At 33.7% G+C, this 26879-nt stretch overlaps 1 protein-coding gene across 6 annotated transcripts in view; it reads left to right on the top strand.

Annotated features, from left to right (window-relative positions):
* FAM184A (family with sequence similarity 184 member A) overlaps positions 1-26879 on the top strand; it is a 59412-nt gene that overhangs the window by 26922 nt on the left and 5611 nt on the right. For 2 of the 6 annotated variants that reach the window (XM_052685267.1, XM_052685229.1), the window contains exons 8-17: positions 1953-2074; positions 2259-2409; positions 10928-10969; positions 15129-15341; positions 16253-16406; positions 19104-19231; positions 21476-21660; positions 22160-22306; positions 24637-24754; positions 25460-25564. In XM_052685267.1, coding sequence (XP_052541227.1) covers positions 1953-2074; positions 2259-2409; positions 10928-10969; positions 15129-15341; positions 16253-16406; positions 19104-19231; positions 21476-21660; positions 22160-22306; positions 24637-24754; positions 25460-25564 — 1365 coding nt within the window. Of the gene's footprint in view, positions 1-1952; positions 2079-2258; positions 2410-10927; positions 10970-15128; positions 15342-16252; positions 16407-19103; positions 19232-21475; positions 21661-22159; positions 22307-24636; positions 24755-25459; positions 25565-26879 lie in introns of all 6 variants that reach the window. The other 4 variants (XM_052685219.1, XM_052685247.1, XM_052685238.1 and 1 more) reach the window with 4 other exon arrangements.

The following is a 26879-nucleotide window of genomic DNA, read 5'->3' as shown; positions in this document are numbered from 1 at the left end:
CCTTAAGAATAGTTTAGTGATATATGCTATGATTCTTCAGAAGATGACAGACTTATATCCAGAAAATGTAACCTCTTTATACAAAACAACCCATTTGTCTGATCATAATATTTTGTCAACTTGGTATCTTTGTCAACTTAGTAGCTTGTCTGGCCTCTGACCTTTGCTCCAGAGATGAAAAGGTCTTATTAGTCCCACAGTTTGTCAGCTCACTTCTTACACACCTCAGACATTTTTATTAATATTTCTTCTGCTGTGTAATAATTAGAAATTAATTCCCATTTTATTTCCAGTGAGAAAATGGGGAAGGAGGAGAATGTATTGGTTTTTTTGTTTGTTTGTTTGTTTGTTTGTTTTTTAAATCATAGGTATTTTTCTATGCCTAGACACTTTAAATAAGATATAGAGCTTCTACAGATACAAGACAGTCTCAGAAAATAGTAAAACAAACATGAGTTAGCATGCTTGAACAAATCTTTTAAAATGCATGAGACTCTAAAGAACTGAACTCCAAGTGATTTGGCTACCTTCACCTACACTATCCCTCATTAAAATCACAATAAAATGAGATGTAAGATTACACTGTGAGGATTATTACTATTATCTTCTAAGGAAGAGAATATCAGATATGAATGTAAAGTTCTTACATTCAAAAAAATTACATTCATACATACAAAGAATCAATGCTAATCTGTTAGTAACTCATCAACTTTAATACTAAGTATATATTTTTTTCTCAGTACGCGAAGAACATTTACAAGATCATAGCAAGCATTTGAAGTATTTGCCCAGAGAGGTTGTGGATGCCCCAGGTGTGGAGGGTCAGGCTGGATGTAACACTGCTGATCTAGTGGCTGGCGACCCTGCCCATGGCAGGGGGGTTGAAAATACATGATCTCTGAGGTCCTTTTCAACCTAGGTTATTCTATGATTCTATAGAGCAGCAAATATTTAAGAAAATGATCCCTGAATCTGATTTCATAACTGGTGTTATTTTCTGCAAAGAATCAGCTTGAAGCAGGATTTTGTTCTGTTGTGGACTTTTTGGTTTTTTTTGGTGTGTGTGCGTGTTTTGTTTCTCCAGCTGTGGCCATTGGATGTACAACTTCATACAAGTTTATTACTTTCTCAGTATTTTTAAAAATTTCTCTAAATGTTCACTGGCACAACATTTTTCTTAAGAGATCTTTAAAACTAAATGAAAAAATACTACAAAAAAATATCTTTTGAAAAAAACAAAACAATTAACATGTAGATGGCCATGGTGCTTCTCATGAATGAAGAAAGCATTGCTGAGAGATATTCTTCTAAGTATGAATCTTGGTAGTATGTAATACGATTTAAAATGGTAAAATCTGAACAGAAACGGATAAAAATTCTAAATTCCAAAGGTTTTTTTTGTTTGCTTTTTTCTGTATTCAGACTGTGTTCCTGCTAGTCAAGAAATAAAAAGAGACATGAACTGTGTATCTAATCCAGATTGTTCAAAGTTTGTAATTCAGGTACTAATTCCTGATTTAAAAAACAAACAAACAAAACAAAAACAACAAAACAACCAAAAATCTGACAAGAACCTGATTGACCTGCTCAAATTTTGGTGTTGGTCTTGCATTGATTAGAATTGGAAGACCTCTTGAGATTCTTTCTAACAAATTGTTCTGCAATTTATTATGGCTGTCTTGGAAAATATTTGTTCAAAAATTACTTATTAGGAAATTCCTTTTTATTACATGTTAGAGGAAATATGTTCCAAAAGTATGCAATGGAAGTAAGTCATTAATCAGAAGGTACTTACTGAAAAAGTAATAGTCCAAGTTTTGTAAGCCAGTTGTAACTGAAATCTGTGTTAGAAATGTAAATATAGAATTATAAATGTTAGGTTTATAAATGTAAGGTTTGAAATACTTTTTTTTGCTGCTGATCAGTCTCTATTGTGAAGTTTGTGTTTGCAGGGAGAACTAGACCAGGAGAGACAACAGCATGAGATAATGATTGCTGCCATGAGAGAAGAAGAAAAGTTCAAAGTTGACAGAATGGCTCGTGACTTGGAAATTAAATGGACAGAAAATCTTCGGCAAGTATTGATTTTTAGTATTTATTTCTTATTTAAGGAATAAAAGTAGGTATTATGTGCAAATGTAATAGCAAATGAAAAGCAAAACAAAGCTTTTTGTTATTATCTAAGCATTTCCATTTGTTACTGAACTCTTAATTCTTTTTCACTTCTCGAATTTTAGTTATTTGACCTTTACTTTTAGACAGGAATGTAATAAGCTTCGTGAAGAGCTGAGACTTCAGCATGAAGAAGATAAGAAGGCAGCTATGACTCAACTATTGCAGCTTAAAGAACGTGAAAAAAATGCAGCCAGGGATGGATGGCAAAAAAAAGTTGAAGATCTTTTAGACCAGGTAATATGGTCTCTCTGAGAATTTGAAGGTCATTACAATTTAGTCACTTTATTACCAATTAGCTACTTGAAATTAGTTGTGACATCTCCCTTTGAGAAGTATTTTCTTACCATAATGATTTTTTAAGCCTATTAATTATTGAACTCTACGAGAGATAAGTAAAGGTATCTTAAAATGATACTAATGTCCTTCTTCATGTTAAAACTGAATAAAACTTTTGAAGATTTTTCCTGAGGTAGTGGGAGTCTCACCTTTTCACTGTAAGATTTATTTATTTATTTTTATTGTCTCTCTGCTCACCTTTATTTACCAAAGCTAATACTTTAGACTTGATGTTATTCCATATCTTTACAATAAAGTAATGCACAGGTCACTGGAAAGCCAGAACATCCCTCAGCTACTATGACATGTTTATTACAGTTGTAACAAGAGTTTTATTGGAGAGTTTGTGAGTGAAGAAATGAACTGCATATGTAAAACTTTTTTGTTGTTGTTGTTTTTTAAATTCCTTTCACTGTACCAAGAACTTGCATCATTTATGAATAGCGTGCGTCTTTTACTAACAAGAAACAAAAGCAAGAGAGACTTCAGTTATATTTTTAATCCAAGTGTTGCTTTTCCATGTCAGTGTTTGAGTTGGGTAGTTATTTCATAAAGACTGAAAGATTATTGTTGATGGTGGTATGGAATTAAGCTTTACATCTGTAAGCGTTTACAGTTAATTAGTTTCTACATTTTATCCATTACCTCTGGAAGGGAGAGAATTTCAAACTATAGTGTCTGTGATGAATAACTTAACTCTTAGAGAAACGGATTTGCAGTAAATTCCTCTTGATTGCCATTCACAAAGGACAGTTGTACTGGGTTGAATTATAGAATCATAGACTTGACGAGGTTGGAATAGACCTCGAAAAGTTATGTAGTCCTATCTCTTTTTCAAATCAGAGTCAATGTTGAATTTGGCAAGTTGGTTAGGGCTTTTTCAAGCCAGATCTTGATCACTACCACGCATGAAGACTCTATAGCCCTTCTGAATATTCTGGTCTAGTGCTTAATTATCCTCACAGTAATTTTCTTTTTTTTCCTTAATCAGAACCTCCTCTGTTTCAGTTCATGATTGTTGTCTCTCATTTTCTGTTATACATTGCTATAAAGAGGTTGTTTACATCTTCTCGCTAACTTGGTAATGGAAGGCTAAAGCCTTTGCTTCTTTACACTGAACAAACCTAGTTCCCTTGGCCTGTTCTTGCAGTGTGCATGCTCCAGTACCAGCCATCTTCACAGTGGCTCCTTTCTGAATGTCTTCAAGTTTATCAGCATTATTGTGGGGCAAACAAAGATGACTGAACTGGAGGAAGAGAGACTGTGTTCCTTCCAAGTGAAATGCATCAAATGCCATGTCAAGGGAACTAAGTATTTCCCTGAAACTACTGCTTGTTGCTACAGCCCAGTATGCTGCTGGCATTTGTTGCTGCCAGAGTCTACTGCTGAGTCATGTTTAGCCTACCATTAACTGGATTATGTGCAGCGGAGCTGTAAAACACTATGTACCAGTGCAGAGGCTTAGTCCATCCCAGGGGTCGGACTTTGCATTTGTCCTTGTTGAATTTCATGAGGTTCCTATTCGCTCACAACTTTAACCACTCTGGATAGTATCCTTGCCTTTCAGTGTATTTTGTCCCCTCTTCTAGCACCCCCCAGCTGTCATCCACAGATGCAGTTATGATAATTCCTGTGTCCTCCTTCAGAACACAGAGGCACCTTAAAAAAAAATTTAAAAAAAAAAAAAAAAAAAAATAATCCTTGCAAACTCTAGTTGTAGAAGTGTTTCAAGTAGAGTACCATTGACTGTTGCCCTTTGAACTTTGTACGCCAGTCAGTTCTTATCTGGCAGTCCATCCATCTGAACTGTGCTACAGCTGGACACAAGAATGTTAAAAATCTTGGTAAGGTCAAGGTTGCAGACATCCTCTGCTTCCTCTTTATCTACATATGTAATCATTTCATTATGGAAAAAAATCAAAGATGGTGTTTTCAATGTGGAAAAGAGTGGGGGTTTTTTAGTATGCGTTTCACAACATAGAGTTGACTATAGACTTTGGCTGCATCAGTCAAAGTCATGTTATTGTTCTGTTTGGACTTCCTTCAACACTTTAAAAATTTGTGCAATAAGCTCATCTCAGACAGCCCCAGAGAGTTTATAGTTTACTTTAAACAGACTGGTGCAGTACTGAAATGAGATTCTTCTTTTACATGCACATGTGTATGAAGTCAGCGATATTAGGAAGAATTCCAATTTTCAGTTTAATTTTGTCAAAAGGATGTTTTTTTCATTTCATTTTCCTCTCAAACATGCTAAGTAGAACACCCTAAGATACTGTAAATTTGTTACGCGTGGTCCCAGTCTTCATTAGTTGGAAGATGCATTTATAACTCATCTGAAAATCCATATCATTTCTGGGAATAGAGCAGAGTTCTGACTCATCTTTCTGTAGTTTGGATTTTTACACCTGAAGCATTGCTCTAGTCTAGTCTAGTACAGCAGTACTGTACAATCCTTTATCAAAATAATACAAGAGCAAAGGCTCATGCTCTCTACAAAATCATTTGTAAACTCTTAACTTGGCAGAAAACGTGGTCTGTGCTCTTTATGTTGAGAAAGTGACTAGACCCTGACCTTTTGTTGTATAAATGCTATTCAGAAAGGTTTAATTCATAAATTAATTTCTCTTCAGTATATTGAGGTAGAAGGCATTTCAGAAGAATCTAATAAAACACAAATTATTTGGGGGAAGGAGGGAACTGTAACAAATTACTTCTAGACAAAAATGAATAATGTGTATTTGACAGATATAACCCAAGTTTAAAGGACCTAAGTATTATTTTTCACAGATTGTTTCACACTGAACATTATATTTTATCATTGATAATAATGTGGTTTTTACTCTAGAAAATACTGTGTTGCTTCCTAAGTTTATTATATATTTTCATTCCTGTGGGTACATTGTGAAACACAGAGTAGAATATGCCTTCTTTAGGATACTCTTGATTTGCACCAGAATAGTAATTGAAAAGACACAGGTATCAAAGGCAACAGTATCTACATAAATAAATAAATAAACTATAACAATTTATGACCATAGAATATGCTAGGTTTTCTTTTATTATGTTATACTATTTGCCAAATTTCTACCTTCTACTAGTTGTTGCCAATCTGGTAGATGAAATCTAGCTTTTACATCAAGTAAGATAATGTTTTTGCCTTTATGCCATTACTGTCTAAGTAGTCTTTCCTAGAATGCTTGTAGGTTTATTGGTTTTATAACAGAGAGTTTTGTTACAAGTAAAATAATTCCCTTGAGAGCAAATGCTTTTCAGTTGATCAAATGCTTAAGTGCATTTTTGCCAGCAGTATAACTTCACTTACCATCTACTGTTAGATTTGTGGTTGATAGGTTAACTCAATCAGTGTCTATCTTGTGCGAGCTCTCATCTCCGATATGAGAAATGGTGATAAAAAGCATAAAAAGAAAGTGCTTTTTATTTTTTCCCCTGTAAATTTTACTAAGTACATCTATATCCATCCACATAGGAGTTCCTTCATGAAATATGTAAGAAATTCAGATGTAGTGGTTCTTTTCCATTTTTCTTAGCTGTGGAATGCATTTTTAATGTTTTATTTCTTAAGAAATTTCACTGCTGAGAGGACTTCACCATGAACAAAATTGAAGGAATTTTCTTTTTTAAAGCATGAGTGTGTTCTCTGTTTTGCTGCTTCATGTTCTGCAACTATCAATTGTGAGGAGAACTTAAATGCAAAGGTTAAGAAATGCATATTCTTATATATTTCTTGTTGTGATGTTTCTTTCTGTAAATTGAATTGAGTGTTGATTGTGGATTATCTTTTCTGTATTTAAGCAAATAGTGGTTTTTCTCTCTACTTTACTTTCAGTAAAATGCTTGTTCAGTAAGATAAAAGAAACTTTTTGTCAGCTTTTTTTCCCAGTTCTTAGATATTTTCATGTTATTATCTGTCAAGTATTAGTGTGAAATTCTTATTTCTAACTTTGTCAACTTTTTGCATATGAAGATGCCGTCAGTTTTAAATAGATATGAGAGTACAGTAATGGAAATAAAAGTGAGAATGGACAAGAGTATATTGCATACACTTTGGTTTGGTAGCCCTTTATTATTTATTTTTTCTGCTGTGAAGTTGAAAAGGGTTTTGAAAACTATTTTGAAAAGATAGTGAAAATTTTCCATTCAGAGTTTGTTTCTATTATGGTGAGATTTCCTCTCTAAGCTTACTTTAATCTCATAGTTAGCATAAAATTATTGATATCAAAACATAAACATTTATTTTTGATGGAGATCTTATTCAAACTAGAATTTTCAGAAAATTTCAGGCTCATTCACAGAGTCTTGAAAAAAAGCCACTGAAAATATTCTTGTTCAGAAAATAGAATGCTGTAGAAAAGTCACAAAGCTCCTATGGGCATCTATACATGACCAGTCTTCTACCTGAGGGCATTACGTTTTTATTTGCCCTGTGTTCAGAGACCACGTGCCCACATAAGCAAAATCAGGAAATGCTAATTTCTTTCCTCAGCAAAAGGATTAATGGTTTGTTCTACAGTCTGGGTAATCCTCGGTTTAGAAGATTTGCTGTCAAATGGATGCTGGAAATTTCTACTGGAGAAAACCTGTATATATTTATACATCCATTTCCTGAAGGAAGGGAGATTAAGGATCATTGTACCCTTCTTCCTTTCACTTGATCTTGTCATGAGCAAACTGGGTAAAGGCTTGTCTGTCAGAATCAAGTAGGATGTAAATTTCAAGCAACTTGTCCATCCTGTCATCATTCTTGTTTTTGGTGATACTGGTAAGGCTAGTATGACATCTAGTGGATGCATAGTGTCTTCCCGTAGGGTTTCTGGGCAAGATTTAAAATGTACTTACAAATATGAAATGTGAAAATCCATAAGAATAAAAATAGAATTTACACTAAGGAGGGGACTTGCATTTAAGTCAGTGTAAAGTTCTATGTCTCTTCTTTTCTCTGTGGAATTTTGTGTCCAAAGGGGCAAAGCTTTCTACAGCTATTGCAAACTTGTCACAAGTGATTACAGTTCTGAATACAGTGATCTTAAAAAGACTGTGCTTCATTCCTTTGGGATTTATTGAGAATACGAATAATCTTGTAGTTCAGAGTCATTGCAGCCTTCAGAGGACCATCTGTTGAGGGTATTTCCCTGTTTCATGACAGAACTTCTTAATAAGGCAGCTCCTTTGTTCCAGGCTCCATACTCTGTGCAGAGATATGATCCTGGAGATTGACAAGTTTTTTCTGAAGCTTGAACAAAAACAAATGCACGAGATGCAGCCAGATGTACCATCTATTTTTCCGAGCTTTTAGCTATGGTGTTTATTTTGTTCTTTGTTTAAAAGATTCTGAATTTAATGTAGGAAATTCATTATAGACAATTTAAAATTGAGAGATATGATATAGACCAAACAGTCCCAGAACAAATAAAGAATTTTCAAAGTATTTTCACTGGGATGCAGTAGGAATACTAATAGATGTTAACTTTGTTCCTCTGTTTTAGAACCAATGTGTTAGTGGAATTCATTTTAATCTCTCTTTTGGACACCATTTAATTTCGTCTGCCATGATGCTGTGTTTAATTAAATTAAAAAACACATCTAGTTTGATGCTTGAAACAGTGATGCCATCATCTCCAAATAAATTTGTCTTATCATAAACTTTTAATTGGAATGAAACATTATCAGCTTTTGTTTGGAATTGAGTTAGTAAATCTGGAGGTGACTAAAAGACTTTTTAATTCTGCCATCAGTAGATGAAAAGAACATTAAATTCTTAGTACAGTATGTAATTAACAATGCATGAGTAAGAAAAGAATTTAATTTGATACTTGGCATTTACACTTCAAAAACCTGTAACAGAAATCTAAACCAAATCCAGCAGTAATACCATTTCCCAGATAAAATTTTGACTTTGTAACAATATAGGTCTTTCCCTCAATGTAAGGCCAAGACTCTGGCAACAGTCTAGTTTAAAGCATTACTCATAGCTTAATGTTTGCTCTAGAAGATAACTGATCATGTATTTGCAGAGTATTGCTAAACATCTCCATGATCCCTTCAAGCCCAGTGCTGACATAGCTTTTGCATAGGCTCGAAAGCAGTGAAAAAAGCAGACACTAGGAGTAATATGTATTACCATTATCATTTATAGTTGGATAAAATGGACTTATGCCAAAAGTCCATTTATCTTCTTCAGTAGACAAAGTAGTTTTTTTTTTTTACTAATACCAGGTGGATGCACATAGGTTTTCCTCTTCAGAAAGGTTAGCAGCATTTATCAGAGGTCATTCTTAAAACAATGTATAGATACGGTAATCTTGATCTATTTTGATAAAACAGATCAAGTTAGGCATTAGTACAGCAACAGCTGTTGCTGGCAGCATTTTTGAAAACTCAGTAAATTACGTACTATAGTCAGATCTTGACACGATTTGACACCAAAATGTCTGTAGTAAGTACAGTGAGAAAGAGTTACATAACTCATCTTTGAATAACGTGAAGACTGATGTTGAGTGTTAAGCCTCTGTAATGTGGTTAAAGGTAACTTTTAGCGAATAGAAGCAATGAAATGTGAGAACTTCCACACATCCAGTAAACTGATGTCTTGCAAGAAATAGTACATCTGAATTAAAATGGAAATGTTAGTGGTGCAATAAAGTTTCCTTCTTGAAGAAAGTGCTACAGTATGATTGCTCTGGAACAGTCATCATGGAAGATCAGCGACTGTTCATTTCAGTAAGCAAGTATGTGACAAATTTAAGTATTGAACTTAACTGGAGAGTTTTACTCCAAAACTTTCACCAAAAATTCGTTTTTATTCCATCTGTTTCCAGACCTAAGACTTAGAAACTTGGTCATCACATGTATTAAAATGGCTGAGATGTTCTGCTTTAAGGCCATTTTGTCAGCAATGCAAGTTTCTTTCTTGATTAAAGAAATCTGATATTCTGTGAGCAGCAAGGGCAATTCTTGCTTTCTTCAGTTCTTTTTACATGTTCTTATTTATAGAACTCAAAATAGACTTCAAAAAGATATTTTTACTTGCAATTTAATATAGTACTCTAGTAACCTTTCTACAGTAGTGCCTAGATGAGTCAGTGAAAATTAAGTCCTAAATGCTTTGGAAACTGAATGTTTAATTAGTAAAGATTAAATCCTGCTCTTAAGAGCTTCTAACCTGAACAAAACAGAATAGAAAAATTGTTAGATCTATTCAGGTTGGCACTGGTAACATGATTTGTTGAAATCTGAGCTATTGCATTCTCTTGTCTACTGGAGTATGATGCTTCCTGGTGGACAAGAGAATAGTCTAGACTTAATTAGAAAATAGTTGCAGGTAACCCTTCTACAATTTTAATAAAGTAACAGTGTATTTTCCACTATTATGTTTTTCTCAGTTATTCGAATTTGTAGAAAGGGAAATTATTTTGTTCTTTTTGTATCAGGACAAAGCATTATCTAAAAGTTCCCAAGCCTAGTCTTCCAAGCTGGTGTAAAAATACTGTAAAAATACCTGCTGTCCCATTGCAAAAGCAGTATTCTTGACTGGCCAAAAGGGAAATTGGTCATGCTGGATTTAAAATTATTCTCACTTAATTTCTGATGATTCCACTGTGCATATGTGCCTATCTACATAATTCGTGTTTATGTATAAACACACAAGCAATTATATATGCTTACTTATGAAAGATGCATATGATTCATATTATCAGTAATATTACATATAGAACATCTAATTGGTGATTTATTTGTATTTTTGTTTTTCATTAGTAATCAGCATTAATGTAAACTGGTCATAGGTGGTGGACAGTAAGTCATTTTCCTCTAAGATTTTAAAAAAATCTTCTATTTACCAATCTCAATCTAATTTTTTTTTTTTAATAGTAGTATGTTTTCATTGCAGACTAAAGTAGTTTTCTGTCTTTTAGCAGTGAAATCTGATCTTTAATATTACGCTTAATATGCTTATGATTTCAGAGAGACAGTTCACTGTTGGTTGAATCCTTAACTATAATATATTATATTTTCTAACAGTAATGTAAATTGATGTACTCAATGGTTTCTTCCCAGAATTATTTTCTATAAAGGAGAAAACATTGGTCAATTTCCAAAATGTTTTGTTGAATAATACAGAAGTATAATGTACTATTATGTTGAAGAGTTAATGCTGTGCTATATGTTCATACAATAACAGAGGAAAATACTTCATTTTGTTATATATTCAGTACTTCGTATGTGAAGTCAAGGCAACTTACTCATTTAAACTTTTTCCAAATAGTTTTCAATTTATTTTTCCCTGGTCACAATATAATTAATATTCTATGTTTTACTCTCCCTTCCTTATCCCTTTTTCTTTTACTTAGTTGATTTCTGAATGTTTCCCTTTATTCCTGTGATCTTTTCTTCATAGCGGCACTGTCTCGGTGAAGCTTTGCATAAATCTATCAGCAATGTAAGTGATTTGCACTTACAACTTGTAAATAGGGCATGTTTGCACTAATGAATTTGCATATCTTGTATTATTGCTTTAAAGCTTTTAGCTTGTGAAATACATTATTTAATAATTTTGGAAAGGAGAACATGTTTGCTGCTAGACATCAAAAGCTTGTGTTCTGCATCCATGCCATCTGTGTAAACGTATGTATCACTGGACATCAAATATCATATATGTGCTCATAACATAAGCAACGTTTTTTGTGTCATCATTAACGCAAGCAAGCTTGTGAGCAGTGCAAATGTGTATAGCAGAGCTTTCTGCAAAGCATGAGATTGATGTATTATAATTTGCAGTCTTGCAGTGCAAGTTATAAACATAGCCAGAATATTCTTATATTATTTCTTTCTATTTTTATTTCTTAAATTCTTAACAATATTTTTAATATGCTGAAAACCTTAGATGAAAGCGTGGAAAATTTAGAGAATAATGTTCAGTTTTTCTTTTGAATCTCCTATACAAAAATATATAGACATGCAAAGAGACACACTGATATTTAAAAATATTAAGCGCATTAGTATATGTATATCCAAAATAACAAGTAAAATGATGTACTCTTCTTAAAATAACTCCTTTTAAAAAAAAAATACACGTTGTACTAGAATTGTAGGCTAATATGACTTGGTTGTTAGTCATTTAAACCTTGTTGTCCTAAATTTATTGTATAGTCTACTGGCACAGATAGGCTTCCCCAGAGATTAACTTATTTTTGCAGTCATTTTAATCTGATGAAAGTCCAAACCCTTCTTGGGAAGGATGTTCTTCTAAAATGGCTTCCCAGCCAGATGTCATACTTCTACCAGACATCTCATTTAAACTGTTTCATATATTTCCAATAAAGAAATGACTTTCCTTGCTTAAAAGGTTTATAAATGTTGCAGTAAGAGTTATGGATCAGGGACCTATGTAAGAGAGAGATTTAATTTCAAGCAAAAACATGTTTATTTTTGTCATCTTCATTAAAACTCATACAAATTTGACTAAGATATCAAATTGTAGTCCATTCCATTTGAATGTTACCATGAAAGGCTTTTTAGAGTGCCATTTTTGTATTACTGAGGTTCTGCAGGACTGAGCAGGACTTCCCATAGAATTATACCTCCTCATAGCCATCATATGGCCATAAAAAGGAGCATAGGAAGTTCCACACCAATATGTGAAAGAAATTCTTCACAGTGAGGGTGACAGAGTACTGGAACAGGCTGCCCTGAGAGGTTGTGGAATCTCCTTCCCTGCAGATATTCAAGACCTGTCTGGATGCCTACCTGTGCAGCTTGCTGTAGGGAGCCTGCTTTGGCAGGGGGTTGGAATCAATGATCTCTAGAGGTCCCTTTCAGTCCCTAAGATTCTCTGTTTTTTGCGATCATGAAAGGAGCAGATATGTGGTGAAAGTAATATGAGTGCACATAATGTCTGTCTAGTATTTCAGTGTTTCTGTCACAGCCACTCAGAGGAAGATTATCTGAGTGAAAATGATTGGATTTTCTTTACGTAGGGTTTTTGAACAGTAATTTGTATGTAAAGTTCCTAACTAGTGCTAAATTGGACTGAATAATCTCTTAAGGTTGTCCTATCCTTATTGCTCATTCCCATTCTCATGATTCTGAAAATGGAGTTAGAAAGAAGAGTAAAGGAAGAAAAGAGGTAAGGTAGAGATACTAGCATATTGAATGAATTGAAAATGAGAAGTAGATGAGCTAGAACCAAGTTGTAATAGTGATCTTATGAAAACAAAGAAATAAAAAATTCCTGAGAGTCTATGGTAGTGGTTAAATAGGGTTAGAGGCAATCTAAATAAGAACAGAAGTTACTTCATGGCAAAAGGGAAAAGCAGACCTCTAGATAGGGTGCAAGTTCTGCTAGGTGTAGTGTTGTGGAGAAAGAGGAAATAAAGACAAGGCAAGGCCAGATAGGCCAGATAGGTATGAGGTTGCAGAAAGGTGGGGAAAGAGATATTTAATATTTTATGAGTAGGAATAGATAGGAATGTGAAGAAGTCAAAGAAGAGTTTAGATAAGGGAGATATTATTCTTTCTGCTCTGGAGAAGGAGAGAAATCAGTAGCCCATTGCAATACTGAGCTATGATGCATATGTAAAAATTCATAGTAGGCCATGCAGGCAGGGATGTGGTGCAGATTGAACCACATCAGCAGAGTGAAGCTCTAGAGTTGAAGATATGTAGTTGCATTATTGGCTTGTCTGACCAGGAGTGCACTGCAAGGAGTCAGCTGAGAAGTGATGAGGCTTTTGATCAAATTAGAACTCCATGACATAGAAGGAGAGTTTCTGCATAGATAAGAAACAGGCTGAAAGATGGGAATTAAATTCAGTGTTGCTGCAGTAAAGTTAGATAACCAGACAAATTTTACTGACGTTCAGTATACTTTCTTTTGCAGTTTTATGTAAAGTAAGATGGCAAGTTAGCAGCTTCTACAGAGTTTTTTAGGATAGGAAGGAATTTGTCTAAAAAGCACTTATTTGGGTTTAAGAAATAATGAGGAATAGTGGTAGACTTTGTAGTCAAGATACCTACATGTATTTCTTGGCCTTATGTTTTTCCCTGATTAACTAGGGCTGGATGTTTCTGGATGGAGAATAGTAGATTAGAAAAACCTCTGACGTACAATTTGTGTGTGATTTATATTTAATATACTCAGTAAAAGGTTTTGCATGTATAGTTCAGATTACAGAATGCAGTATCAACCTGCACTGTATTCCTTCACTTATATTTAATTTCCCTCGAAGTTGTCTGAAGTAAAATACTACTGATATAGTATACATGGAAGCCAGTGTGTATATATAACCAGATGCAAAAACCTGAGGAATTTGAAGTGCAAGTAGCTGTGGTTGTTTCATTCAAATTAATTTGCGTGTTTTACTTTATTGCTAATTTTACTTTAAATATAGCTTCTTGCTTCTAAACATGCTTAAGCTGTTGCCTTCTAAAAAAAACCATGTTCAATAATGCTCATGCTGCAAGTTGTCCCTGATATGCTATTAAATTTTTGTTAATTGGTGAATTTTAATGTTCTGTAAATCAATAAATTGATTTGCAATGTCTTTATTAATTTTTCAAAAGATAAAGATAGGTAAGATACATTGATTCAAATGACACTATCATACTTTTCATTTGTAATAAATTTGACATAACTCTGAGGCTTGAAAAAAATCCTTACCAATTCAAATTCTTTGTCATGTGACAATTTTATTTTCCCTTCCTTTGAGTCACTGCAACAAAATTCACTTTTAGTAAAATTTTGTTTTCAGGATTTGAGGATATATCTTTCTTGTTTGCTTCCGAAGGAGATAGATTTTACTATTTTCAGTCTGAGAAGATGCTCTTGATGTAAAGAACAGAGTATAAAAATATTACATAAAAGAAAATGAGACTTTTTCAAAGAGCGCTGTGTGCTATAATGTATTAAGATTCTTGTTCAGAGAAAAGCATCATTTACAATAATAATTTGTAATACTCATGTAAGAAAATGAGTATTTGTGACTCAGACTGCTTCAGTGTTAAAAAAAAAACAGCAGAAAAAATCATTATTATTATACTACTGAGCTAACAATAGAAAGGCATCCATCAAGTTGCAGTATTTCACTTGTCATGTAGAGTCCTAAGCCACCATGTCTCTTAAAATCAAGAAGCGACCAATAAAATAAGACCATACCATATAAAAACATTTTCAAAATTAAATGAAATCTATCAATCTATATGTCACAAACTACTCCTTTATGAACTGCAGGATTTTCCATACAGAATTAATGTAGTCTTGATATGAAGAGTAGCTTATTCTAACAATCAGACACTTGATTTAAGACCTTGATAGTGTCGTTTTTATTGATTTTATACAAAACTTAGAATTAAATTTCAGTAATGAACAATTGTGCTATAGGTTTTACAGCAATATCAGTATATCTGGTGACCCTTACGGAGCTACCTGTAATGTAATGGTTATAACCCTGAGATATAACTGAAACAAGAAATCTAGTGGATGACTGCTTGCCCCTTGTAGTTAATATTCTGGTTAACTAAGTGTTTTCTTATTTATTTTTTGTTTATTTATTTTAGTTTAATTTGAATAACTAATCAATATTTGCTGTTCTGTGGATTAGATCTCCTTGCTCAAGCAGAATCTGGAGATGCAGCTTTCCCAGTCACAGAGCTCTTTACAACAGCTGCAAGCCCAGTTCAGTCAGGAGCGTCAGAGGCTGACTCAGGAGATCCAGGAATTAGAAGAAGAGCATCAGCAAAGGCATAAGTCACTTCAGGAAGCTCACATCCTTGCTTTTCAAAATATGGAAGAAACAAAAGAGCAAGAACAAAAGGCATGTTAATATGGATATTCCTTACTATGTAGAAAATGTTGCCAATTTAGCAACTTAGACACATGGAAAATTAGTAAGGAAAAGTATTTTCATAATTACTAAATTTTATTTTCAGATGATGAGTCTTACAGTAACATTATTGTCCTGCTAGATCTGATTAGAACATATTGAAAGTCATCTCTAATACTGGCTTTATTTCACATCTTGCTTTATACTCTAGCAGCTTGTTAGTAGTTATATAATTGCACATATTTATGTACGCACTCACTATTATGTCTATTTATAGTATAAGTGTGTGTGAATGTATAATTATTACCTGCACACACACTTCTTAACAGTACTTTGAGACTGTCATCTATCATATTCTAGGTTTGATTTAAAAGGGGTTTATTTTAATCTCATATTTATTAAATTCTGTATGTGCTTTCTGGCATTCCTGATGATTGACTCATTTTGTAATGTATTCTATATTTTTGTTGTGTTGGAAATGGTGTGAACAGTTTTGCAACTCGGAAAGTAATTTCACTTCAGAACAATGTCACACCTCAGATATTTTGTTTACGTGAAGGTTTGAAAAAAAAAAAATGGAGAAGAAAATTATCTTTCAAAGTTGCAAAGCAGTTTACACAACTTCTAGCACAATGAAAATATAGAATACAGAGCATAGTGCTTAATAGTGTGTACATCTTTTTTATTTTTTAAGTTCTTATCTGGAGTGTATCTTCACGATGAATTTCCTAGTTGTTTGCACCCAATGCTGGATAACTTAGTGAGAGAAGATACTATGAGCAACATTAGTGCCTCTTTTTTAATAGTTTCTAGAGTATGACACTATTTGTTAATTTATTATCTAATATTTTATAATTCCCAAGGCTACTCTAGAATTAATTTTGACCACTTGGATATTGTAGGAATTAGAAGAACGTTTACAACAAAAGCATTCAGAAGAACTTCAGGCACTGAAAGAAACACACAAACAAGCCATGGAAGGTTTCAAATTGGAGATGGAACAGGAACTTCAGACTCTGCGATTTGAGCTGGAGGATGAAGGAAAAGCTATGTTAGGTACACTTTTTTTTTTTTTTTTTTCAAACTTGGAGTTGGATCTGAAAATATTACTTATATACAAAATAGATGTACATAGATGATAATGTAATAAGATAATGAAAAGTACCATACTTTTTACTCCACAGCACTTCTGTGCAGTTTGGGATTTTTTGCTAGATCTATAATTTAGGGAGTCTCTCCTGCCACACATACATGCATGCATACTTTTTCTGCTAACAAAGCAGCACAAATCAGTTTTGGAAAGGAATTGGAATGTGGAAAGGAAGATGTTCTGGACAGACTTTAGGAGTTTCATATGTAAGAAAGGTTTTATGGAGGAAAATAGATGTCTATGAGATGTGAAGATTCAAATGGTGGTATAACATAAAATGGAGATGGTGGGAAAATGTGGGAAGAAATTTCATGAAAGTAGAAAAGATGGCATGATACTGAGCATCAATATGAAAGACAAAAAGACTCCTGTGCAAGGTAGGAAACATGGAAGAGAAGACGAAGATCATATCTGCTATGGCATTTTAGTAGTCTGGACGTAGAAATGACAAGGTGTGAAAAAGGAAAAATGGCATCACTGCAAATAGGAGATAAGTGCAGAAATGATTTTCCTTTTCACACAAGAAGGAAAAATAAAATTTTAAAAACACTGCAGAGAAAAAGTAACTGCATGAAATGCATGCATAGATTTTTTTTTATTTTTTTTTTTATTTCTCAACATCAGCCAAAAGCAGGATATATAAGCTGTAAAATAATATATGTAGAAAGATACATTTTTCGAAGGCCTCTGATTTCACTGTTTTCTGTCTAATGCCAGCTTTCTCTGTCAGTGTAATGTGTCAATCAGTTATCAGTGGGAATGCTGTGGGGTTTTTTGTTTGTTTTTTTGTTTTTTTGTTTGTTTGTGGCTAGGTACAAACAATTCTCCTCTGAGAAATTAATATCTTATCTTGTACAATGTACATCAGCATAAAATTTCACTCCTGCCAGGTGAGCTTGTCTTCGTTGCCAGAAATCTGTCGTCTTTTACTAGTTCAGCATCTTTTCCACTTCATTTACCAAGCACTAGATGAAGTACTAGATCAGGTTGCCTGGGGCCTTGAACAGCTCCAGAGATGGGGCATCAGCATGTCTGTAAACTGTGCTTCCCATTTGGCTGAGTTTGTATAGCTAGAATTTTACTGTTGAGAATAGAAGTGTAAACTAAATAAAGGAATCTTTGCTCTAAATTCTGCCTGAATCTGACTTCAGTGTTATGTTAGTAACAGTTTATTATATGGGGGCTTATTTCAGAGCCCACTGAAACCAGTAGAATTAATTTAAGTGAGTTGATGATGACTAACAAAACAGCAATTAAATCTTATAGGCCCTAACTGAATTTAGTTCGTATGTAATAGACATGTTAATATTATCATAGTAACTGATCTGTTTAAGAACCATAACAAGTGCTTGAGTTTGTCAGGTTTTCTGTTAAGTAAGCAGAGAGTCACAAAATGTTTTAAAAGGCAATCGATGTGTATCTTACCAGCAAAGTACAAATTTAATAGATGTGGGAATTTTATAAATATAGGCATTTCAAAAATATGTGAATTGAGTGAGAAGATTTGAGTTGAGGATTATATCCAAATTCTGCATAGGGCAGAGGAAGCTGAGGCAAAGAGATTTTTTCTGAAGCAGAACAATAAATAATTAGAAAGGCAAGCATTACTGCTGAAAAATAACATTTCATCCTTGCTTCTGATTGACAGTAAAAGCTTAGCATGTATCTAGCCATGGATGTCACTAAGATAGAGAAAATAATTCTCTTAAAATCCAGAAAAAGAAATCCTAAATCTCTCTCTTCATCTGGTTTAATCCATGACAGTGAAAAATCCAGATAACAAAGTCTGGTAAACAAGAACACTGGAGATACAAAAAGAAGTGGAGAGTAATTACTAAGGTATAAAAAAACATTCTGTCATCACGAAATATCTAAAAGATATAAATTAATTACAAGGAATATGGAGCACGAAAGTAAATGACATCTGAAAATTGTTAATGAAGAAATTGTTAATAATCTTATGTATGCAATGTCAGTGATGGCAGATAGACTCTTCTCCAGTTAGATTTTTCCCTTTTAATCCTGACAAACCTGTATTAAAGTATCAGAACAAAGCAAATAGTGACAATAGTGTACAAATAAGATTTCATTATAGATCTTATTTATCTCTTTAAAAAGATCTTACAAGCTTCCTTTGACAGGAGCTTTCAATATCTGTAGGTCTAGGTGATTGAGTATGTACATAATAAAATCCATATGCAAAGAAGAATGATTGTTCTGTTACCTATGCCTAAGTAGCAGCAAATACACAAGTATTTGCGTTTGGAAAAGTAGGTCCTGTTTTCAGTTCTGGCCATAAATATTTTACATCATAGGCCATGTTTTTGGAGATAGATAGACAACCTACCATCTTTTGAGAGATAGGGAACTCATAATTCTAAGATGTATCTTCTAATAACTTGTATTTTAGTACCAAATAAATCTGTCTAAAACTTTGTGGTTGCAGAGCTCAAGTGAGTTCGATCTGTTCAACAGAAATTTCATGTGGCTAACATAAGGAGTGTGTGTTAGGTTAGCAGCAGTACTTGAAGTAGCTTGACTGTTACTGTTAATTAACAAATAACATTTGCAAAATAAACATTTTTTTTTTTCATGGTAATTAGCTTCCTTGCGCTCAGAGCTAAATCACCAACATGCGGCAGCAATTGACCAACTGAGGCACAACCATCAGCAAGAACTGGTAGCTGCTAAAATGGAACTTGAAAGAAGCATAGAACTTGGCAGACGACAGGTAGGAGGCACTAATAACAATTTTTGATAAAACTATATAATTGGTATTTGTTATCTATTAGCTGGAGGCCGTAACTTGTGAAATGTAAGGTGGAATTTAATCTTTCAGAGTCAGTCCGCACCAACCAGCAGGTAATGCATCCCTACTTGTTCACCTGAACTTTCTTGCATAGCTTTTTCTTACTTCAGCAAACTTTGATAGAAGCCTCATAAAGGTTGCCGTATCAGGGCAGTTTCCTTTTAGAGTTGTGCAGCCATCTGAGAGCACACTGAATTTACTTGGGAGGAAACTACTGATTCTCACAAAATTCTACTCTTCCTCAGTAGCCAGCAGGACTCAAAAAGGAAAAGCTATTTCTCTCTCTCCTATCTAGTGATGTGGTTAAGAAGTTAAAGTGATATGAATGATATGGTTAAGACTTAAAGCCAGTGGTTAAGACATAGGTTAAAGCCTATGGTTAAGACTTAAAGCCAAACAATTGATTCAAACTTAAAATATTTTTTATTTTCAGGAGCCAACTTGCAAAAGATAAATTAGCTTCTTAAGAAACCTAACTACTTCCAACTTGTTTCTTATATAAAAACTAAAACCTGAAATCCATTATGGGCTACCATTGCTATCAGCAGCAAACTTATTCCTTCACTTCTGTCTTTTTTTTTTTTTACTTTGTGCGGAAATCAGTTTTTTCCACTCGTAATTAAAATTCAGCTTCATCTGTATTGAAAAGAAGGCAGATTCCTGAAAATAACAAAGCAAAAATGTCACTTCTTTATTTGAATACAGAATAGGCATTTCAGAATTTATTTCCCAATAGCCCAGTACCAGAGATGTGTCGTGCTTTGAGAAGTACGTTGTTATAGGAAGCAGTTTTAGTTGCATAGACAAACAAAGATGCTGAAGGGTGAGCCTTTTATTTTTTACTTCTTCCCCGTGCATTTTAATGCATGAGCGCCACAGACAAAAATGTAGTGCTGTCAGCCACGAAAGAAAACATTGAGGGTTTAGTAGGATATAATTTCAGTATACTGTGTTTAAGCCTTGAGACACCTAAATGTCTAAGAAACAAAGTAAAGTTCAAGAGCACGTGTTTGATCCAACCAAATCCTAGTATTTTCAACCTCAGTACAGCAAGCTGCTAATAACATGCTTTAGTTGTACTGAGGACAAAGCAACCAGTTGTGTTTTAATGTGTTGAGTTGCCCATCAGTTTACAGGATCAGAGCTGCACTAGATACATAGAAGTCAAAACAGGATATAACTTTTCCACTGCCTTTTCTTGTAACTTTCATATAGTCTTTTTGTAGGAAGAAAGGAGAGTTATCTTTAAGGATATACAGTAACATTTGTGCGTTAGGATATATTTGTATTTCCTGGATGTGTGAAGACAGAAAACAAAATTATGCATGAAACTACTTTGAAATCTCCTCAGCTTTTCTATCTTTACAAACGATATGGTGCTTAATTACTGTGAAACTAAGAAGTGAAATGGATGGAAATGGGAAACCCTAAAAAAAATTAATGTTACTACAGATTGTTTCTACACTGAAGAGAATCACTGTCAAAACCATTGGGATAGGATCTAGATGAGCTTCTCAGATGTTAGCTGTATAGGAATTTGTTGTGTAAAAATAATGACTTTTATTGATTTATTGGACACAATGTAAATATTACATAATGTAGAAGTGATATTTTGCACCAAGAAAGTAAAAAAAAACACAAACATGTACCAACACACATTTTATGTCTAGGCAAGTATTTTACCTAGATGGGTAATTTGGCATGTATTGAGCTGTGAAATATTTATGACTCTTGTATTTATATATACATTAGTTATTAAATTTCTGAATCATTGTTTTCATTGGCAGAGGGCACACATCTTATGCTATTTTTTTCTTCTATATGGTTTTGTAAAATCAGTTATGATTTTACCCATATCATTTGTTGTAGAGGTAGAAATTGCTAAATGCCAGCCCTGTCATTCTTAGTTACATTTGTTTCTGTTGTGTGCATGGGCAAAAGGAAAATGTAACGAACACAAACTTTAGTGGCAATTACAGTTTTTAAAATTCTCTCATAGAGCAGATTTTTATGTTGTCTAATTTTGATTTCTTCATTATTTGTGCTTGCATGCAATAGAAAAGAATTAAGTGTTGTATGGAAAATTCTGGTCAGTTATTATCTTCCACAAACAAGGGTTGTGCTTCTGAGAGGCAATTCTATACTTTTTGCTGCTGCTACTTACAGGAGAAAGAATTTTTATGCCGAATATCAGATCTACAAGATGAACTGAGGCATCGAGACCATCATATAGCTGAACTGGACAAAGAGATTCTGCATCTTCATGACAATATAAGTGCATTGACCAAGGAACTAGAGTTTAAAGGAAAAGAAGTCCTTAGAATACGCAGTGAATCTAACCAACAGATCAGGTATGATTTTTTCCATTCTAAACTGAAACGTGTATTGTCTAATGTATTGTTATCTGTAAGACACATCACCATTTGCAGCTTTTAATTTATCATTTTAATCAAGTGATGATATTTATTGTCATTTTTCATTCAGAAAGGCTATGCCCAGTACTGGTACGGTTAGGAAATATTGCCATACAGTTAAGCTGCATTTCAGTAAAGCATTTTGGTGTATTTTAGTAATAGTCCACTTTAAGTGTTTTTGTTGTTGTTGTCTGGCTGTTGTTTTTTTAATTCATTATGTTTGTTTATTTTAAAAAGCATTAAAGGAGATGCATTTTCAATGAAATAAGCTAGGAGATTGGAGGACAGTAAGTAGTGGGTTTTGATGAATCAGTAATTCCTTTCTGTGTTGCCTGGTATTGTGTAAAAGCCGTTAAAAGAGTGGCAGAAAATCGTGATGAACAAAGCAGTCTGATTTTAGAATAATTCTTTTTTTAACAAAAAATAAATTAAACAGGATGCATGAGCAAGATTTAAGCAAGAAACATGAGAAAGAGCTGGATGTCTTGACAGCAGATCACATCAGAGAGAAACAAAGCATGCTGGCAGATTTTAATAAGACCCAAGAGCTGCTCAAGGAAATTAATTCAGCTTTACAAGTTTCGTAAGTTTTGTTGCATTAAAAAAGTTTGTATGTAGCTGCGTTTGAGTCAACGTTAGTTCATTCTGATGTCAGTGAGTTACTGAAGATGTTGCAGAGGTACTGAGGTGCAAAAAATTCACTCGAATATGGGGCCTAATGTTGCATTTGTTGGCACAATTCTTGCAAGCTTTAGGATAGTTCAGCAAAGACAATTTTTAATGATTTGAGCAAAAAAAAAAAAAAAATTGAAATAGGAAAAATATTAGGTCTGTGCAGTTCTTAGAATGTTGGGTAAAATGTGATTTCAAGTGTTTTGAGTTTCTTTCAAACATTAATATAAGTTTTTTTGAGAGTGCAAATTTTTCTTCGGCAAGTTTACAAAGTAGCACAGTAGTAATTAGTTAAGTGTGATTATACAAAGTGAGTGATACAAACATTTTCAGGTTTGCTAACATAGGGAAAATTAATTACTGAAATTGATTATACAATCTTAACATAATACTAAAGAGTGCCTCTGAGACAAAATGCCACTTTGGTTGGACCAAGTCTGAGGAGAAGTGGTGTAGTTATGTGTCGTCTAGTCAGTCTTCTTGTCTTCCACATACTTCATTCTTTTTCCCTGTCTGTGATGTAACCTATTTGGTCTGTAACCTCAGATTTCTGGTTAGGGCTCCAAAAGACATTGAGAACTTTCCAAAAAAAGTGGTCAGTGAGAGATTTTGGATTTGCAGCACAACATGTATGGTAGAGAAAGTAATTGGTTGCGAGTATATGATAGAAAACTTTTCTACGTAAATATCAAATAATGGCCAGTAAAGCATATATTAATCTAATTCTGTCTTAACACTCTGAGCACTCAGAAACTGTAGGAAGTTCTGCTTCTTGTTCCTTTGTACACATATGCACAGTTCTGTGAATTGTGCATCACTGTGTTACAATCTGGGCATCTGTATACAACAGCTTAACCTAGCATAAAATGTATGTCCCAAAATTAAGTCATCTGAGCATATTTTTGTTATGCTGAGTCAAATGCATTTTCTGCTAATAAAAGGGGTTTTTTTTCACATTCATAATGTATTATATAAAGAGATTACATAATCCCATCAAATTATGTACAGGTTATTTGAAGGTTATAAATATAATCTAATGTGCACTGTGCTTTCAGAAGCAAATCAAAGAATTATGAAGCTGTTTCTGAGGAGAAAGTAGCCATCTAAATTGAAAAATGGTCACTTCAGTGTGTCTTGTGGAATTAAGTTTGAGCTGACTGAACACCTTAAATTCATTGGTTTTTCTCAGGAACATTTTTTTTCATCTGAGTGTCTTCTGAAATTTGGTACACGTACGTTCATGAACTACATGAATGCAGAGTATGTGAGACTAGTATTATAGTGGTTTCCTTTAGAGCAATGTTTAGCATTATGAACATTCTTTGTTTCAGAAATGCATGCAGCTATTTGAAATCATCAGGTGCTTCGAAATTTGTTCTTTAGGAAGAAACAGGGAGATTTATGCAGTTACTTGTGTACTTCGTCTCTCAGTCTGCTTATTTCACTTCTCTCCTTTAATGCTTTACCACTAAGCATTTTGGGTTTCCTATTTTATTTTTTATTTTTTTTAAGAATCATGGCATTTCTTTTAGTTCAGATATCCTAATATCCAGGTTTTATTGCTTTTCTCTTACAGCTCATTCCTTTATTTCAGCTCTAATGGTATTAAGTTGATTTTTGGGGAGAGGAATTAGTTACCTGTTAGTCTTCACTGCTGTTGGATATCTTTGTCCCAGCATGTTCCACATGAACTGAGGAAGATGGTGCCAGATTTATGTATTTCTACAGTATCACAAGCATGCAACTTTATTGAAGTAGTCGTCTATTAAAAGAAAATCATACTGTTTGGTTTTTCCTCACCAAATCACTTGTCAGCTTTTAAAATTTACATTAATATTAAATATAATGCAATGTTGTTCCTGTATCATGCATAATAACCAGTCTCAGTTATGTGTTCTGTAGTTGTACTGTACACGTTTTTCATTTTATCTGTGAGTGCCTTCTTTTCAGTCTGGCTTCCAAGAGGCCTTTTTTCTAACAGCTAGTACTGCTTGCATGAAAAGGTTGTGAAGTTTATAGAATTTTGCCCCAAATTTTAGTTACTGTAGAAAGATTTTGGGTTTTGTTATTTTCAACTAGCCAAAACTTAAGTGATAACACAGAAATTAATTTACTTCAAGTAAAAAATGTCTTCTTCTATTTTTTTTTACTTGAACTCTCTTTTGCATAAATGAAAGATATGATTCACTGATCATTTAGCACTTGATCAGGCTAAAGGGGGTATTCTTTTTTCCTATAAAGTTTAGAAGAAATGGAAGAAAAATATAAAAACAGAGAATCAAGACCAGAAGACTTGCAGCTTATCTCAGAACTGAAAGACCTAATTGCAGAACGGGACCAACTCATAAAGAAATTGATCGTAAGACTTTTATGCTCTCTTGGTTCAATATCTGAATAAGTACAAATGTTAATCTAATTCAGAGTGTTCAAAATGCATCTAAAGAACCAATTCTGATAGCTTGTTTTTGTATTCTTTAACACATCATCCCTGTCGTGCCACCGTCTCATAACAGTAAACATTAAATACAGAATTTTGCACAATCAAACATAATACATTATTACAAAAAAATACTGCAGTATGACCTTGGTCAGACTTATCCTATCTGCAGTACTGGACTAAGAAGCCAGCCATGTAATCCATACAAGAAATAGTCTCTTCTGTGAGTTATCTGAGAGGGTTCTAAGAAATATCTAGTAAGAGATTCAATTTCTTGATGCACTGAGTTTCCTGAAGTCACACCTTGGCAGCCTGGCTCAGATTAATCTGATTAGATTCTAACTCAGAAGCAAGAAGGAATTTGGGAAGTTCAAATAATTTTTACTGAATCTTTACCACTGCATAATTAGAACATATACAACAGAACTGCATAAATAGAAATTATTTAATATTTACATATAATAATATTTTTAACATAGTAATGAAATGTAGTTTTTAGAAGTATGAGTTTCTTTAAAAAAACATAAGCATAAATTTATTTGAAATCACTTTATAGGCAGATTTGGCCACTAAGTGATTGAGAATGATTGAGAATAAAAAGAAGTTTATGTTTGTTCTTCTTTTTAGGAGGACAAAAAGTTCTATCAGCTGGAGCTAGTTAACAGGGAGACTAACTACAACAAAGTGTTTAATGCAAGCCCTAATGTTGGTGTTATTAATCCATTGGTGAAGGTATGTTCCATGGACTTCATTGCTAAAGTAAAAAATAAGAGATCTAAAGATAGCATATACTAAAAAGAAGAAATGTGTGTGTGCATGTATCAGTCTTTATTTAAAGACGAATTCAAAACAAGGAACATCATTGTCCATTTGTCTTTCCTGATTTTTGTGCAGGTATTTCTTTCTTTTGTGTATGTGTGTATGTATGACATAAAACACAGTTCCTCCTCGCAAAACTGTAAAATCAAAATAGAAAAGGGATAGAAAGGCTACAGAGAGCAGAAATGTGGCACGTAATAGAAGAGAACAGTGACATCTCAAATTAGTTTTATTTTTCATCATTTTCTTGGCTATTTTGGAAAAGGCAATTTTTTTTTTCAGATGGCACAGGATTGAAAGAAAGAGAAAGGGGACATGAAAGAAAAGAAATAGGGGCAAAAACAGGAAGAAAGAGTGTAAGAAGGACATGGAATGAGACTGAGTGGAAAAAGAGAATTGGAGGGATAAACTAGGTATGGACTGTAAGGGAAGCAGAAGACTGAAATCAACTTTCAACCTTTGTGCATTTAGGAAGTGGATATCATAAAAAGACTGGTCAAGACTGAATTCAGTATTGATGATTAACATATTTGCATATCAGAGTCTACATGTGCACTATGTGCCTAAATTCCTGTTACAGTTAAGGGATAATTGATTAATAATTAAGGAAGCATGGTGTGCAGTGGTCTTCAGCTCAGAGTAGATGCCCAGTTTAGGCTAAGCAGAATTTCTGTCTTGATTTCTCTAGGCAGTGTTGTTCCCGCTTGTATCAGTTATGAAAATTATATGTAGACACTCAGACTGCCACAAATGCAGGCACGTATAGGATGAGTTCAAAAAAATCAAGATATATCAAATAAAGCAATATAGCCTTGCGCAGTTCAGGGTTCTTTGACACTGGAATAATTTTATCTAAGATCTAGTTTTTGGTTATCAATTAAGTGGATTAACCAGAACAAATAGGATGGTTTCTCCCTGTCATTTAAGAGATCAGGCTGTGTTATTTAGCTAAGCTTTATGGTTTCACTTCAGATCATCATATTTTCACATCTGCACAAGCTTTGCCATAAACTGCCAATGCTCTCCAACACTTTTCAGGAGTCCAGCACTTCTGGCAAGTAGGTATCTGTTGATACCTAACTTTTATGCATACCTGCATAAAAGAAGTTAGTAGTCTTGATATTGTCTCTGCGAGGTCCAAGCTAATTTGAATTCTTTGTTGTTGTGTGAAAAGTTGTTTGAAATTTTTGTAAGTTTGTCTGAACCACTCCTTTATAAAGATGTGAAA

Source organism: Tympanuchus pallidicinctus, unplaced genomic scaffold, assembly GCF_026119805.1.
Source record: "Tympanuchus pallidicinctus isolate F22 unplaced genomic scaffold, pur_lepc_1.0 scaffold1, whole genome shotgun sequence".
In the NCBI taxonomy this organism is placed as follows: Eukaryota; Metazoa; Chordata; class Aves; order Galliformes; family Phasianidae; genus Tympanuchus; species Tympanuchus pallidicinctus.
This window is presented reverse-complemented; position numbering and strand designations above follow the sequence as displayed.